The following is a 17,658-nucleotide window of genomic DNA, read 5'->3' as shown; positions in this document are numbered from 1 at the left end:
AATCTCAAAACTTTTATGCAAGGTTTAAGAACTATGCAGTTAAGCTACTGTGATGAAGCATTCAAAAATTTGAATCACAAGGAATGTTTGTACTTCAACTGAACTGGACTGTGGAAGACAGCAGCTTCCAGTATTCTGTCTGGAGATGTTAACATTCCAGTATCTGACTTTCAAAGACAGGTTAGGAGAAAAACTTCCATGAAAAGTGTGTGAGGTGGAGGCTTAAAATTTTATTTCCTTTAAAACATTATAATCAGACACTCTGTGCCTTCTGCAAATTGATTATTTCCATTAGGCCTCTGGGCAGAAATGGTGTCATTTCATACCATTAAACTGTGTATATGTAACCATGTAGGAAAAGCCAATTCCAGCCCTATCAACACAGAAAGAGCATTTTCACCAAAGCTCTTTAATGCACAGAACAATCATCTAATCACAACTACAGACCAGACATTAGTTAATTAAATTTGTTTGCCTTAAGGTTGGTTAATTTGCTCTAAAAAAAGCACAATTTAAAAATTAACTTCCCTTAATCTTTATTTCCAAATACATGGATTATAAGCAAAAAGCCAAAACGTATTTAAACTTACAAGCAATGGGATAGCCGTTCCTTCCTGCACATGCTGCTGCCAGCGTTCTCCCGTCATGAGAGAAGCGGACACAGAAGCAGCCCAGGTCTCCACCTCGCAGGGAAAACAGGGGCTTGTTGGGTATGCGGCAAGCCTGGCTTTTCAGGGAACAATTGGTAGGAATATTAACTACCTGATGCAGGGAACACACTCTGAGCTCCTGACATGCAGAAGCTCTAAAAGGCTAGTAACATCTTAATGGCATTGCAAAGTAAAATTCAATATATTATAGACAGAGACAGTTCTGCAGCACAACTTAGGCCCCACGAATGTGTCTCTCTTTCTACCCCATTATTGCAAACAACTAGCATGTTTAAAAAAAACTAGAAAAAAAATTGAAATAAATTCTTCAATCTTAAGAAATGCTTAACAATGTCTAGCATCAGTGATGTAAGCTGTGGAATTAGACTGTAAGTCAAGGTTGTTTAAGGAGACTAAGCTCACCTTTTAGTGACTAATGACGGCAGTGTGAACTCAGACACCCAACCGCAGGCACTCAAACCTTTTGTCTTCTACCAAACCATTTTAACATTCCTCATCTATATTTAAATATCTGACTTTTAAAGACAGAACCAGAGATGAACCATCTCAAAAAACTAAACTGGTATTTTAGACCCCTTTCCTTTCTCCCAACATATTACCTCTTTTTGACCCAATGGCTTTTTCTCCAAAACTAAATTCAAAGTTTAAGGTGAAGGGCAATATCCACAGTAGCTACATGGTTCTTCAATATAAGCGCTTTCTCTTTTCATAGTTTAAAAATGTCTTCAACAAACAAAAAGAAAACTCAAGAAAATATATTTCTAATCAAGCTGAAGTCTGAGAACTGGCTTCCTGACTTACTTCTCACTCTTTCAAATTCTTAGCAAATTCTGCAGACAAAAAAAACCTGACTGTTCTGGTATAAAAATAGTTAAATCAACCACATTTGCTAAGGTTAAGCCTCCTCTACTATCTATGAGAGTTTTGTATTTTTTTTAATATATTTGTTAATTATTTTAATTATTTGCTTCATAATACTTATAAAAATATTTAAATTATTTTCATTTAAAATTGAAAGAAAAACGCTTCACCTGTCCAGGCAATCTTGACCATTTAAATGGCTCCTTTTTCTCCTCTAAAGAAGGTTCATATCTTTCTCTCTGGAGCTCAGACAGTGCTGTATTACTTTGTTCCTGTTGAACAGCTGCCATAGAGTGAAAAGAAGGACCCACCTTAAGGCAAACAAAACTAAGTATCAGGGAAAAAATATTTTAAAGTGAACAATGTAATTTCTAGAAAGGTTAAAAGGTACTTTTAATTTAAATATCTTGCATTTTTATATCTGGAATACAGAGATTGGAAAAGCTTAATACATGAAAACTGCATTGCAAAATGTCATTTAAAGTAACCAGGAGTCAGAAAGCAATCCAAGTTTCCAAAGTTGTGTCAAATCCAATGGTATCCCAATTTTTTCAAATACTCAATTATCTCTTCAAATACTCAATTATCTCTTATTCAAATACTCAATTATCTCTTAGTAACTGTCAAGGTCAGTGAAAATTAGAATTACTCCACTGCTGTATTGTATTGTACTACTGAGAAGGTGCACATCTCACCAGGCTTCCACAGACCACTCTTCAAAAGTGAGCAGAAGGTATTATTACAGCTCTAAATACAAATGGGAAATTACATAACAGAACAATATTGTACTTGCATTGCAGAAAAGAAAACACCATATTTATCTTGAATGCTCATCTCAGCACGTACCACTGTAAGCCTATTCTTAAAGTAGCTTTCATTTGTGAAAAGAAATACAGCTCATTACAGCTAGAGGGTGCAGGGAAGCAAAGATAAGTAACTTGCATCTTTTCTCAAAGAATTTTTACACCTGTGTGAATTCAGTGACTTAAAAACGGCATTTCTGCTAAGAAGAAGAAATGTTAACCTTCAAGAAAGTTTTCAGAATGACAGCGGCAAATATTCAGCTGTAGGTAGAAAGTAGGTAGAAAAGTATGCCTATTTTTCAAAGATACCTATGAAAGGCTGAGTTTGAAACACCGATTTTGAGATGTAATATTCTTATTATATATTTTATATACTGCATGTAAGCACAGCTTTTATATACATGCCTACAAACACAGACTCACATGCTCTACCAAGGTACTAGTTCCTACAGAAAAGTCTGCATATTTCTAAATATATTTATATATTTAACTTACATGATCTGGCAGTTTCAGGCCTTTTACAGTTACGTATAAAGTTGATGGGTAACGATTTCTAGGACATTTTGCCCACCAGTCATAAACCTCAACAACATTTGAATGTGACTTGGTCCTTGAAGGTGGGTAATATAATTGCAGACGAAATTTTCCACCAACGTTTAGAACTCCATTTGCACCTACAAGCTGGAAGGGTGATTAAAAAGAGGAAGAAAGATGAATACAAAAGTAATTGATAATTTCTAATATCTAACTTAACAGTATAAACTCTTGAAATCACTTCCCATTTAATCCTCCCAGGATCAAATAATGAGGATTAAATCTTAGATGGCAGTCTAGTTTCAAAAGATGCTTCACAGCAGTAATAACTTGAAAGTGGGAAGACCTCTGCAGTACTTGTTTTCTTTTTTTTTTTTAAACTACTACTTGCTAAAATCAACGAAATCTCAAAGGACTGCAAAGCCACAAACAGCTTCTTCCAAATCTGTCCTCTTTGAATGCTGCGATGAAGGGCATTGGGTAAGGCTTTGGTTCAGAGCAGAAGATACAGCAGCGTAGCAACCTCTCCAACTTCAGAGCAGACAGAGTCATCTCTACTGAACTGAAGAATAACAGAACTGAATAACTGCCATTAACACTGGTCAGTCTTGAATGGAAACATTTCCACGATGGCTGATACAGATAAAAGGATAATGCAGGCAGATGTAGTAAGAATGAAGAATAGGCAACTATTTTATTCATAATTATGAGCTGAAAATTTATTCTTCCCTCTGTTCAGGAGTAGGCTGTACTGAATGCCTGGATGCATAGTTCCTATCAGCTCTGGTAACAGACACAGGATAGCAGACCCCTGGTTCCAGTAGCTTTCTCTTGGGCAGAGTTCAGAGAAATCTCTGTATTGAATTGCTATGGAGGCCCATCCCTTCACCTACACTTGCAGTCCATTATCTTCTCCCATTTCCTCTATGTTGTGGACTGCTCAATGATAGTCAATGGCTATCACACACAGGGGGAGTGTAAATAAACATTCCTCAGGGAAACTGAAGTTTGGCAGCTCTCAAAGAAGTAATTGACACATTCAAGTTTCTCTCAAAAGGGTAGAAAGGTACACATGGGCTGGCTAAATTACCCATATCTCACATTTGGCACATTTGTATCTCAATTGCCACAGTATTTCAAACTCTGCAACTGAAAATGAAAGGCATTCTATAATTAAGTTAGTGAGTCTTTTCAAAGACCGGACAACTGAAAATGCCACTAGAATACAGAACAGCTGAGGTACAGAAATTAGTGGATTTGTCATTTTCTTCACATTCACAAAAATGCAAAGAAAACCCTAAAAGAAAACAAGCTTCTGTACTTTATGAACAACAACAAAAAAAATCTTACACATTCTACATTTTCTTGAAAAAGGCATAAAATAGGCTTTAATGTCAAGCCTGTTACTGTGTTGATTTCATGGAGTGGAAGATGAGGAAAATGGGAGAACAGCCAAGCAAACAAGGATTTTTTTCTTCCATCTCTGTTGCTGAAAATATTTTAAAATGCTTTCCTCCTTAGCACCATTAGAGATTTTCAGATAAAAAGATTTATGATTTTTTATCTTCATTTAAATATTTACAGTACCTTTAGAAATGCCCAACAAATTTTTCGGTAGCGACCTTCCTGAATTTTTACATCAGAACTGGCTCTCACTTCATGCATACTTGGAGAATCAAGGACCTAGAAGTATCAGCAGAAATATAAATGTATTTCTAATGGATGTATACTTTATGGTAAATAATAATAAACTACTGAAAATATTCTTGGTTAATTCATTAAATTAAACATATTTAAATTTTAAGAAATTACAAAACCAGTGTTTCTTCCACACAAGTATGAAATTAGAAATAACAGGTCCTTATGCATTTACCTGATGACTATTTATAAGCTCCATTAAAAAAGAAGTCTAGTCTTAAAAAAAACTTATTCTTGCTCCCCTTACATCTCAATAAAAGATAAAAAACAATACAGTGTAATTTTCTTAATAATTCAGAAATCATTATGATCACAAATCTGACAACTAAAACCAGCTGCATATTAATCTACATGCGAAATGGCAGTCAAAAAGTTAGTTTTTCTTTTTTAGCTTTATCAGTTTTGTCATTGAATCAGTCATAGAACAATTTGGGTTGGAAGGAGCCTTCAAAGATCACAGAGTTCTGAGCCATGGGCTTGGACATCTTTCACTAGATGAGGCTGCTCAAAGCCACATTCAACCTGGCCTTGAACACTTACAGGGATGCCTATGAGTCTTCATTTTTCTGTCAGGGACCTGAATGTTCCCATATTTCACTACACCAGGAAGTTTATATGATATACAAAAAACCCTTAGAATAATACTTTTTTCAAACTTGTATTTCATAAACCACACTGAACTCAAATAGCCTTTTTTCAGTGGAATCATACTTTTGGTTCCAACATTATTTCCAAGAAGAATCTTTACATACAAATGTAATTAGTTTTTTGTTAAGCAATTAAGGACTCTTTATTCTATAAATATGTTCATTTACAAGCATCACAAAACATTAGGAAACATATGGCAATAAATTATATTCAATCTATTTGAAATAGGAAAAAAAACATGGAACGAAAAATATTTATTGCATTAGGTTTCCATTTTTATGTTAATTCTACAGAATCTCTCTGTACAAATATTGAAATGCCTAAGCTAAAAATTATGTCGAATATATGACCTAAATTTTTTCCTTTAAACATAATTGTATTGGAGGACAAATTAATAATTACTTTATGGAAACTGGGACAGGAGGGCTGGATGTGTAAAATGTTAATGGAAACAATGCAATGGTTTGCTCATTGGTACAATGAGGTGCACGCAGACAAATTCTACCTTTTAGTTTCTTGTACTTAAACCTCTTTTCAGATTTCAAGAACGCAAAAAGAGTGATATCCACCGTATCATACCAGCCTTCCCCAGAAGTTTAAGAGCTGATTTTGGAAAAAAGCTTTGTACTCCTTGTTACTATTAAAACAAGCTCCTTTCCTAAAAAAAAACCCCACTCATGGTATCTCCACTTAACTTTGTACCTTAGAGCTATGCTATTAACCCAATTTAACTGAAATAAAACAGTTGATTGAATCAAATAGATACTGTTGAAGAAACAAACCAAACACAGAATGCGCATAAATCGGATGCAAAATATTTCATCTTACCTCAAAAAACAGGATAACCTGAGGGTTTTCGTCAGTGTTTTGAATAAAATAAGTAAAACGCTCATTAAATATTACTTGTTCTTCCCACTCTGGAACTGTTGATTTAGACTTTCTAAAGTCACATGGTTGTGTCACTATAGGAAGAATGTGCTCTTTTTCTCCTGGTTCATAAGATGAATCTTCCTTCTTGCTGTTTGAAGATTTCCAAAGAATTACAATTGTTAGAGCATTCAAAAAACAACTTTGAACAAAACAGTATTTTCAATTACTGAAAGCTAAGAAACATATAAGATACTATTTGTCTGATTCTAGAAAAAATTTTCTAAACCCATAGAAAATTTAAGACAATTTGCAATGCATATAGAAAAACTACAGGCTGAAGAAAATCCTAACAATTAAGTTACTCTTAGCAAATTAATGTATGATGATCATGGTGGAGTCTACTGCTTTAGCACCATTAAAACTTGGTTTCAGGAAAATTATGGAAAATGACAGTGGAAACAAGCAACTGAAGTAATTAAGACTATAAAGAACTAGATTTCATTTAAGGATTTTAGAAGTTCTTAATATAAAAGGCAGACATCATTTATACTACAAGAATTTTGCTTACATGTTTTTGGCTTTTAAATATTTCTGACACTTGAGAAATTTTACGTCTGGGAAGAATACAGAATGAGCTATGTTGGAAATATCACAAATTCACAGAATATGTTGAGCTGGAAGGGACCCACAAGGATCATCAAGTCCAACTCCTTGCCCTGCACAGCACCATCCCCAAGAGTCACACCACGTGCCTGAGAGCATTGTCCTAAACATTTCTTGACCTGTCAGGCTTGGTGCTGTGACCACTGCCCTGGGAAGCCTCAAGAGCAATACAGCAGCACAGAGCACTTGGAAGTGCCAAAAGGAAAAGAAAAACATCACCCTCATTTATGGTATGTGTATATATTTATACACACACACTGATCATAGGTGTAGAAACTAATGAACTACACAAGCTTAAAATACCCCCTTGTTTTCATTTTCATATTTAATTTTGTAGGGAAGAGTATACCTATTTATTGTAATCAGTGATAACAGAAACAGTTTATTAAATGTCACCTATAGTCCTTCTTCACATACAAGCCACTTCTCTGATCAACAATATGGATTTTGACCACAGGACGAGATACCAAGTGATCAATTTTAAGTTGATCCGATCGATGGATATAAACTCCCAAAACAAGATCATCGCCAAAACCAAATTTAGATTGAGTTGAAATTTCTGAATTCTTCATTTCCTCATCAGTTTCTGCAGCAACTTCTGTGGTTTCTTCTAGAAATTGGAGCAAAGTAAACAAACTGTCACTAGTGGAACATAGTAACTTCTGTCCCCACTCAAAACAAAATTTACTTACAGTAAATGAATTTTCAAGATTTTAGATTGACTTATCAAATAAACATCCTCACAAATGAGCCTCAGAATTGGAAGAACAGAGGTGCAATTGAGTAACTTAAGAAATATAAGTAGCTCAAACAGCTCAATCACTTCTGTGCTACTATTATCTAGAAGTATTTCTGTAGCAGCACAAAAAAAAAGCACAGCTAAGTAGGTACAGTATTATAACATTTTGTTGGCAGACCTTTTCTGCTTTTCTTCTTAACTTTCTTGGCTTTAGGTTTCTGCTTTTCCATGGTTCCCTCCAGTTTCTGTCCTTCTGATGTAAATAATCTTTCAGGTGACTGACTTTCATTGCCACCTGCTTCTGGATGATGATGCTGCAGCTCAGAAAGGGACATTGCACTGCAAGGTAATGGATCACTGTCAGCAACTGCAGTCCACTGCATATATTGATACAATTCTTACTGCCATTATTAATCCATTTGAAATTCTCCAACTCATCATCTGTGTGTCTTGAAGATGTAACAGCCCCCAGCCCCATTAGTGTCTTGCCTTTTTCAGTCCTCTCCCCTCTTCCTTTCCCCTAATTTCCAGACAATTGCAGAACCATTTATGTGAAGAGTTAAACAAATACCTTTTTGCTAGATCACAGCAATCACTTATCACTAAAAACAAATCATGCACAAAACTATCTTACGTTAGTTAAGAGCGAGTTCCATAGTAAACAAACATCAAATAGCAATGAAGAGTATTTTTTTTAAAGTTAAAAAGAATCCATGAGCTAAATATTAATCATGACAGCCTTCTGACAAAAGATTTAGTACTATTTTTTCATAACAGAATCATCCAGTTAATCACTTAGAAAATATGAACAATATACCAGAAAGCTGCTGCCTATCTTAAAATGAAACATTTTGTGTAAGATTCACAGTTTGTCATGTTACCTTGTTTCAGCTTCACTTAAAACTGCTCGCTCTTTCTTCTTTTTCTTCTTTTTGCCCACTTCATTATTCAATGCAACTTCATGCCTTTGAACAGCGGAGGTAGATTCAGACATCTGTTCTTTAAGTTTCTTTCTCATTTTCATTTTAATTGCATTTGCCTCTTCCTCAGCCACATGCAGCTGATAGGCTTGAATTAGCTGCTCTTCCTCTTCTAATTCAGTTACATTTCTCACTTCAGTCAAGGAATTTTTGATCTTTCTATCACCTTCTTGATCAGGTACATCTGTTTGTGATTTACTTTTTGTTTTCTTCTTTGGAAAATCATTAGGCTTTTCTTCAAAACTCCCCAATTTAGTTTCATATAAATCTTCCTCCTCATTAAATTGTTCTTGTAACAGTGATTTCTTTTTCTTCCTGTTCGACTTGTTCTCTTGTTCTCTTCTCGACTGCTTGTTCTCTTCTCCACTAACAATATCATTGTTTATTTTCTTTGCAATTGATGCTTTCTCTCTTAATATATTTTTTGTAAATCTTGGGCTCTCTTCTTCAGGATTATATGTGTTGTTTATAATTGCTTCATCATTCACACTTTCCTTAGACAGATCAATATTATTTCTAAAGGTATCAAGCTATAAATGAAAAGAACATAAAACATATTTTTACTAAAAATCATGTTCTAAGGATAAACACTGCACTTCATGTTATTCCTTCAGCAACATTACTCAAAGTAAAATTAAATCAAAGATCTAGTAATTTTGTTGTTTCAATCTGACAAGCAACAGATTGAAAGTTAACAGAAAATTCACACTGAAAAAAAACCATTTGGTATTTGGGCACCTCATCCTCAATGTCATACTACTTTTCCATATGAATTTTACACACATCCAGTAAAAAAAGGAAATCAACAAGTCTACTCCATAAACAGACGCCAGTGTTTTACACTGTGAAGGATGAGAAGACTTCATGCACCACAAAAACAAATACTTTCATCCACTGAAAATGCAAGTTAGAGACAGATTTCAGGCTCGGTTGTTTGCAGTCTCTTATACTGAAAGCCACTTGCCAGAACTAATTTCAGCTGATGCATTTGTTTAAGCACATCTTGATGGTTTTATAAAAAACACATTGTAAACTTTTCTCTCTTCTTCAAGTTTCTATTTCTGGTTACTAAAGGTTATAGCGCCACTTCCCCGCCTCCTTGGATATGTTCAAGCTCAGGTTGGAAGGGGCTCTGAGCTTCCCAATCATGGCAGGGCACTTTGATTAGATCACCTTTCAAGTTCCTTTCAATCCAAACTATCATTCTATGATAATCCCAAAGATCACAGCGAGTAACTGAGATCTGATTCTGTCAGGTCAACACAGAGATCTCTGTTCTTTGACGTAACTTCTATAAAGTCACTGAGGTTCATTCACACTGTTGTCTTACAGAAATCTCTCTTAGAGATTCAACATGAAACATTAGGGCTTTAAAACACATAAAATGTAAAAGTTTGGAGAAAATATACATATCTGCCTACAAAGTTTTATTTGCCAACACCTTCTTCCTCAACAGAGACACTGTTCCCTCCCAGTCAGGATACAACTCTCAGTCATAGAATCATGTTTGTCTCAAACATCTGTAAAAATGGACACTATGTGTAATAAGTATAAAAAAATTGTCCTTTCATTTTGATCTTATGTGCACATAAAGAAACCACTAACTTCATTTATTTGTAAGTCAATGATTCAAGAGGATGGGAGAAATTTCATAGAGATAACTTAAATACGGAACAGAGTAAGGGAAATGAAAGAACTAAAGAGCAAGCTTTGTATAAACTAAGAAAAACCCCAGAACAGAATAATGTTTCTAATAGATTATCTTTATTTCTGTGAATATACTGTAGAGTATGAGAAATGAAGATTAAAACATATTGAAAATTAAAACCCAACAGTGGCCAATTGTCACAGACACATTTTATGAAAAATCCTTTCCTTAGGATTTTTTCTCCTGAGAAGTTGAGATGCCTCAGGAACAAAATGTAAACAATGATTATCTGCTGCTGTGGAATGCAACAGGTGCATCTTTGATTGGTCTTATGTGGTTGTTTCTAATTAATGGCCAATCATAGTCAGCTGGCTCAGACTCTGAGTGTTACAAGCTTTTGTTATTCATTCCATTCCACTTCTTTCCTTGCTAGCTTCTGATGAAATCCTTTCTTCTTTTCTTTTAGTATAGTTTTAATATGATATATATATCACAAAATAATAAATAAGCCTTCTGAAACATGGAGTCAGATCCTCCTCTCTTCTCTCATCCTGGACCCCTGTGAACACCACCACAACTAAGGTCTTGCTGATTTTGTATTTGATAAAACATCAATCCACTAAGTGCAAGTAGTAGAATTATTTGAGAAATTCTAAACAAAAAGCCCTCATCTATGACCTGGTCAAGAGTTTCTAAAATAATTCTGATACACAAGAATAATCTCCTTAAAGGAATCTACCTGATGCAAAAGCTGGCTTGAAATACTTATTAGAACTTGTTATTTATTTTTGCCTACCAACAAAAAATCATTGATTCATAGAATCACTCAGGTTGGAAAAGACTTCTAAAATCATCAAGTCCAACCATTAACCTGGCATCACTAAACCAAGTGCCAAACACACGTGCCTTTTGAACAGCTCTAGGGATAGTACCCTCACCATTCCTTGGGCAATCAATGTCTGACTATCCTTCAATGGAAAAATTTTTCCTAATATCTAAACCTCTTCTGGTACAACTTGAGGCCATTTTCCTATAATGAAAACACACCACAATCTCAAACTACAGCAAATTTCAGGAACATTAATAGATACTGCAGGCAGCACAAAGCTGCTTCAGCAGGTCAAACATAAATTCCTCAGATAAATAGCCTGTACAATTTCAATTCAGGGCACCTTTCCCACATGCTGTAATTACATGACATAATTAAACAGAGAGGAAAGATGCAAAGAAGTTACAAAACAATGGAGTAAAAGCCAAGAGGTTCATAAAAACCTTCAGATTAGGATTCTGGCAGAGATGGGAATACCAGTATAGATTCTCTGAAACACAGGACTGAGAGATATCAACGAAGAGCAATCATCAATACATAAACACTGAAATGAATTAGAGAAAAGAGTTAGGCTGGAAAAGCAGCTCAGTAAGACAGGCCTGTCTCTGGAGTAACCCCAGAGTGGTGACCCAAACCTGGCTTTCTCAGCTTAAAATATAGAACAAATAAGAAGGCTTTGTCTCACAACATCTCGGTGGCCACATTACACCAGGGCAGAGGAAGCACTCCCCCCGGAAACAGCCTTGCTTGCACTACTGGCTTGAGAAGAGCAGGGGATGGATGCCAGCCAAGGCACACACACAGGGGCTGACACTCAAGGCTCACACCACAATTAAAAAATAGCCAATCACAGGTCACATCACTGCCATTCATGCCCCACAGGTGTCAGCAGGGACAACGCCTTTTCAAAGGACTCACACCTTTTCACAAGGACTTCTCAAACACACGTGGAGTGGAAGCTGGCAACGTAGAGTGTTTCTCATGTGTTTTTGAAACTTGAGTAACCTGATTTACAGAGGTACCTGAATTTCTTCCCTTAATAGCACAGGCACACATTGAAAAATTGGGGACAGACACTGCCAGCTCACTGAAATGCTGATATGTTGTCATTATATTGCACAGGGTTCCATACTGTTGTCTCCTTATCACAAAAGTTTCATACCTTCTTGATGTTTCTCATAAGGCAGCTCCTCAGCACACTAACTCTTTCTTCTTCACAAAGCAGCCAACTGACTCCAGTTCCCTTCTCAACCAGCCACCCCACTCTTTTATAGCACTCTTCTTCTCATTGGTTACAGCTGTGGCCTCTTAAAGTCAGGCCTGTTCCTAATCTTTGATGATTGGCCCAGCTGCAATTACTTTCTACACTATCTTTATTTTCTTATATTCTATCCCCCCACACTGATATGTACTGCTTATAAAAGGCCATTAACCTACAGGATTGTTACTGAATGTACTTGTGATGACAGCTTGTTGGGTGGGATGTTTAAGAAAATCTAAATGTACTAGGAAACCAATTTTACTGCCATTGCTTGTGTAAGGCTATAAAATACAAGACACTCAAAGATAGAAGAACTTTAATTTACAGATAAGATGATGGGCTTGGAATTTTTTCACCAAATTCTAACAGAAAACATTGAGAAATTTTGTGGATCAGTTATATAGTCAACCTACTATAAATTCTTTTATTTTATACCAAGAAACAAAGGGGTAAAATCCAGTGGAAATCTCAACAATTATTCAGTGCCTTTCAGCCTACAAGCCAGATAAATCTGCTGCAGCCCTGCCTTGAACACAAAACCCAAGTTACCAGTGCCTGTCCATCCCAATATTGTAATCTGATCAGATTACAGTCTAAGAAAGAAATTTTTGCCTCCATACAGTGATCTAACCTTTTCATCTGGTAGAAAGTTTTTAAACATCCTCTCCTCAACCACAGAATTTAGACTGAATGAAATAAATCCATTCATTTTCACGATGACTTTAGACAGATTAATGTACCCGGACATTGCCTGATCTGTGGCTTGCGTCATTCTAATAAGTTGTAACAGGAGCCACAATTGGTAAAAAATAAATATGGTGGCTACCCTCGAAGGGACATTAGCAAATTCACTTTCTGACTGTGTCTCAATTCCTTGTTTATTCCACAATGCCTTTAGATTTCACACCCACTGCCCCGTAGCTATTTACTGAACAGCAAAGCAGAGCTTTCACTGGCCACAGCTGATGTGTATTTCTATCTCCATTACAAGCTCTTCATTCCTATCAGTTGTGGCTTCAAACTCATCCTGCCCTACAGACATCAACCTTTCCTCCTCCAAGCAGACTGCTTCCCTGCTGTCCAGGCAGGCTCTCCAGGCAACAGGCACACAAAGCAGAGCAGGCAAGCAGGCAGGCACTCTCCTTATCCTCACTTCTGTCATCTAAAACCAGAGCACCCCCCTGCAGTTCCAGAACTCAGGTTTCAAAGAAACAGTGGACTATAAGGGAAAAAGTCTTATTAATCTTTAGAAAAGGCTAGAGCAAAGACGAAGGAAGGAAACAGACTGGAACACTTCAAGTGGAAATAGGCTCTGAACCATTATCTGTTTTTTGATCAAAGCTGGGAGACCATTTATGGCAAGTGCATGACATGAAGCCAAACATCACTGACAAATTTAAAATTATTTCAAGATATGTGAAACTCTGCACAGTTAAATCATATGAAGAAAATGGGAACAAAACCGCCAACCTCCCCCATCTATCTACTCTTCCACTCCCACACGCATTTACTTTTACAGAGAAATGACTGTTTATTTGCTGAAGCTTTTACAGAAATTTCTACTTGAATGCAACCAGCATGGAAAATACCAACCTGAGCTCCTGCAACTTTGTCACACTTTAAGGAAATACTCCAAGTGGTCAGTAATATGTTTCAATACAAGCTCTCCTCAAATCCTTAATTTTTAAGTGGTTTAATTTGTAATATTTATAGCTTCAACAAAGCCAGAAATTTGAGCTTCCACACTGATCCTAAAAATGCTTTTTAATTTGCTTGCATACCACTGAGTTTTGATTCTGGTCACTGTGAGTTTAAGTGTTTCTACATAACCCCAAAACACTAGTGTTTCACATCAGAGACTTCTGGAATGGAAACCAATTCTAAAACCAAAGCAAGCTTAAGTTATTTACAAGTAAAATATAGTAGCATATGGACATACAATTATGTGTTCAAAAATATTTATATATTACAGAATTTAAAATTCACATTTCTTAAAAAAGTAAACTTAACTGAGAAAGAACTTAGTCTTTTATCTACATATATGCCAGTAAATAAGGACAAAACTCCACCTTCTAACTCTCTGTACTATTTTTAGACATCAAGTTGATGCTTTGTATAGACTATTGACTAAATAGCATATACATCAAGGAATATAAATTTTTTAGAAGTCCATACAAAATCCAACTTCAAATTGTCAACCTAAGACCAAATACAAATAAAACCAAAGTTTAATGTATCTATTCTGAATATACTTAACATATATAACTACATCTAACACTTATGATATTACATTAAATACCACCCATTTGTCTTAAATGAGTATTAATGAAGGAACATTCATTTCCAGAATCTGATATGGACCCAATTGTAAGAAAAAAGACTAAAAATTTAAAACCTATCAGGAGGAAATTAAAAAAACAGAACATTTGTCTTCTAAACAATTTACATTCTTTCCAAATTCCAAATCTTCTGAGTCAATAATCAGGTATATACAGAACAAATTCATACTGAACTTTTATCTGCTCTTCAGGAAAAAGACTACAATATGAACCATAACACAGAGGGATTTCTGAGGCTCCTTTAGTGACAGATATGCCACAAACAAAAATGTCATCTAACTAAAGTCAGGGCGATAGAATCCTTCCTAAGCTGCAAGTCACAAGCTGAGGTCAAAATCTTCAAAAAAAAGTTAACATGTGAACAAGGAACCACTCAAGACACAAAGCTCAGCACATGCAGAAATTCACTGATTACTGAGATTTAAAAAAGTAGAAAATGGAATCATTACTTATTATCTCTAATATTATTATGTTTTCTCATCAGTTCTCAATTCACAGCTGTATTAGATTCGTCCATATTACACAGATGTAGTATTCTCAAAATTAAATACTTTCACAGATGTAATTCTACTAGCCCTCAAACATCTAATTAACTCCCAGTAAAGTCAGTACTGAATTTGAAAAATTTTATGAAAAATTTAGGAAAAACTGTGAAAATTTTTATGAGAAGGGAATATGGAAAAGCAAGTATGGGTGGACATTAAACAAGTGCATGCCTGCATGTGACACTTTCTTTTCACCACTATCATAGTCTACATCATTTTGGCATACATCCAAGTTACAGGGATGCTTTTCTGGTACATAAAGAAGAAAATAAAAGCCACACCAAAACCAATGGGTACATGCAGAAACATACTTTGCTCTTCTTTTTTTTTTTTAAATGCTTACATCTCCTTTCTGCAATATAATTTCCTGATCTTTTTTCTGTTAAGGAAGGCTACCAAAGCCTGCATGTGTTGTAACTCACCACAATACTCTCTTGAGAGTCAAACTTCTTTTTCTTTGGTTTCTCTGTGTCTGCTAGGCCAGCATGGCGTCTGAAGATCTCCTCAAAGCGGACTTTGGTTTTCGCCTTCGCCTCACTTTCAACTGCAAAAAGAAATCAAGAGTATAATTTGCTATCTCATTAATCACCATTGCTAAAAAAGGTGAACAGTCATACTCTAAAATTGCAAAAGATGAGAATTATTTATCAGGGAAAGTTCACCAAGAAATTCACTTTGTTAAGAATTTCCACTGGCAACATAACCCATGCAAGGTTAATTCAGCAGCTTTGCACAGACACACACACACACACACACCAGTCTTTCACTTGTTGCTGAAGTCAGCACCATCTACCCTGTCTCCTGAAGAAAGCACATTTTGAAGAGCACACACAGAATCAGCACAAAACTTGGGCTAGCCAAAGCAGAGGACAGATTTCTGCCCTCCCTCCCTGTTTATGAGCAGAGGTGACACACTGTCTTCCAGGAGAAGCAGCAGCTCTGGGTTCTTACTGGGTCTGGAAACCAGAGCAGCACCATCCTGAGACAGACCTGTAAGAGCCAGGAGCTGGCACTCCTGCCTTTCTGTGAATCATGACCCTGCCATCAGCAGCATTTCAACCCTTGAAGGACTAGGTGTTCTAGCCCCCCTCAGGTAATGCTTAATTTGTAACTAAGAATTCAAAATGCAGCCTGGAACACCATTGAAAAAGGCTGTTGAATATTCAGCTACAGCATATTTACCACTGTCATTACAACTTTTTGTAAAAGCCCCTGAATTTAAAATGAGAAAATAACACCACTTTGAAAACCAGCTATAATCATGAACTCTAAAAGGTGACAATGGAGCATTAAGGATTTATATGGGACAGAAATAACTTCTATCATTTGCACCTAGTTCTAACTATAAAATACACACAGGAAACCAAACACAAAGTATCCTTACCTGCTCGCATTTTCAGTCCTCAGTTAGAAGTGGCTCAACATAACAGCTGCTTCTTCCTCAGAATCACCATTCTATTTAAAGTATTTAACAACTGTCATTAGCATAAGTGGTCCATAGACTTCAAATTAGTAATTAAATCTGTGCTAGTTAGTATTAGAGATTATTACTTTTTATTTAGAAATAAGTATTTGTCTGAATTACTTGTCTGAATTATTAGAAATTTTCTGCTATCAAATACCAGCTCTGATACCTATTATTTGAGGGCAAATAAAAAACAACATTACAGTAATTTAATTAGCTATTTGGCTATTTCTGGGTGGTAGCCAAATAATTCAGGACTGTTGTCCTCCAGCCTTCTAAAAAATCCAACAGTTTATTTAAATAATAATGACCCATGAAACCATTTATATTGAAGCCATTCTAATCAGATTCCTCTCCTGACAGTATCATTGAGGAACCTGGCTGATAGTTTTCAATGCAAAGGTTAGTATCTGTCAGCAAATCTAACTTTATTACAAATCTGTAAATATTTATGTTTATATAAAGCATTTGTACTTTTATAAAGCAGACAAGCAACTACATGAAACTCATTTCTCTAAAGAAAAAAAAAAATTGTTAGGCTCTCCTGGTTGTGGAAAAAAGCCTGCAAATGCAATCCAAACAAAGCTTGAAGGCAAATAAAAATATCACACAGGTTTATCTTTTCATCAAGGAAATTCAGACTGCTCTACAAAAAAGTTTAATACAAAGGGCTGTTTTGTAAACAGCAGAACTAATGAAATGTAGGTTCCTATGAAGGTGGGAAGTGCCCCTCAGGCTTCCATGCAAGAACTCTGGTACCTGTGTCCCCCACAGCCCACCAAGTAACAGCTCCAAGTTCTCCCTAGGAAACACCTCCTGTCAAGACATCAGTAACTCACATTCCCTGACACCCAGACTGCACTGATCCTAACAAATTAAGGAACAGCATTAAACACTGCCAGGATGTCTGGTTGCATTATTCTCACACCATTTTGGTCCAGGCCACCTAACACTCATCCAAACTATGCCTGAAATGACACCGATGAAGTTGCAATATTTTCACTATTTAAAACATCTTCTGACTCCTACAGCAAAGCTTTACTGTCACTACTAAACCAGTAATTCTTTAAAATAACGCTTCTTACAATACATTAAAAGAGAAAA

The 17,658-nt window shown here is 35.9% G+C and overlaps 1 protein-coding gene across 1 annotated transcript in view; it reads right to left on the bottom strand.

The window, feature by feature from the left end:
* AHI1 (Abelson helper integration site 1) overlaps positions 1-16,925 on the bottom strand; it is an 82,368-nt gene extending 65,443 nt beyond the window's left edge. Inside the window, exons 1-10 of the mRNA XM_036380625.2 lie at positions 16,474-16,925; positions 15,512-15,633; positions 8,369-8,997; positions 7,666-7,826; positions 7,145-7,358; positions 6,044-6,233; positions 4,457-4,552; positions 2,831-3,016; positions 1,703-1,843; positions 591-723 (exon numbers count right to left, since the gene is read on the bottom strand). Coding sequence (XP_036236518.1) covers positions 591-723; positions 1,703-1,843; positions 2,831-3,016; positions 4,457-4,552; positions 6,044-6,233; positions 7,145-7,358; positions 7,666-7,826; positions 8,369-8,997; positions 15,512-15,633; positions 16,474-16,483 — 1,882 coding nt within the window. The 5' untranslated portion in view covers positions 16,484-16,925. The remainder of the gene's footprint in view (positions 1-590; positions 724-1,702; positions 1,844-2,830; positions 3,017-4,456; positions 4,553-6,043; positions 6,234-7,144; positions 7,359-7,665; positions 7,827-8,368; positions 8,998-15,511; positions 15,634-16,473) is intronic.
* Between the last annotated feature and the right edge of the window lie 733 nt (positions 16,926-17,658).

Source organism: Molothrus ater, chromosome 3 (assembly GCF_012460135.2).
Source record: "Molothrus ater isolate BHLD 08-10-18 breed brown headed cowbird chromosome 3, BPBGC_Mater_1.1, whole genome shotgun sequence".
NCBI classification, from domain to species: domain Eukaryota; kingdom Metazoa; phylum Chordata; class Aves; order Passeriformes; family Icteridae; genus Molothrus; species Molothrus ater.
The sequence above is the reverse complement of the archived record's forward strand: the minus strand, read 5'-3'. Positions and strand labels throughout refer to the sequence as shown.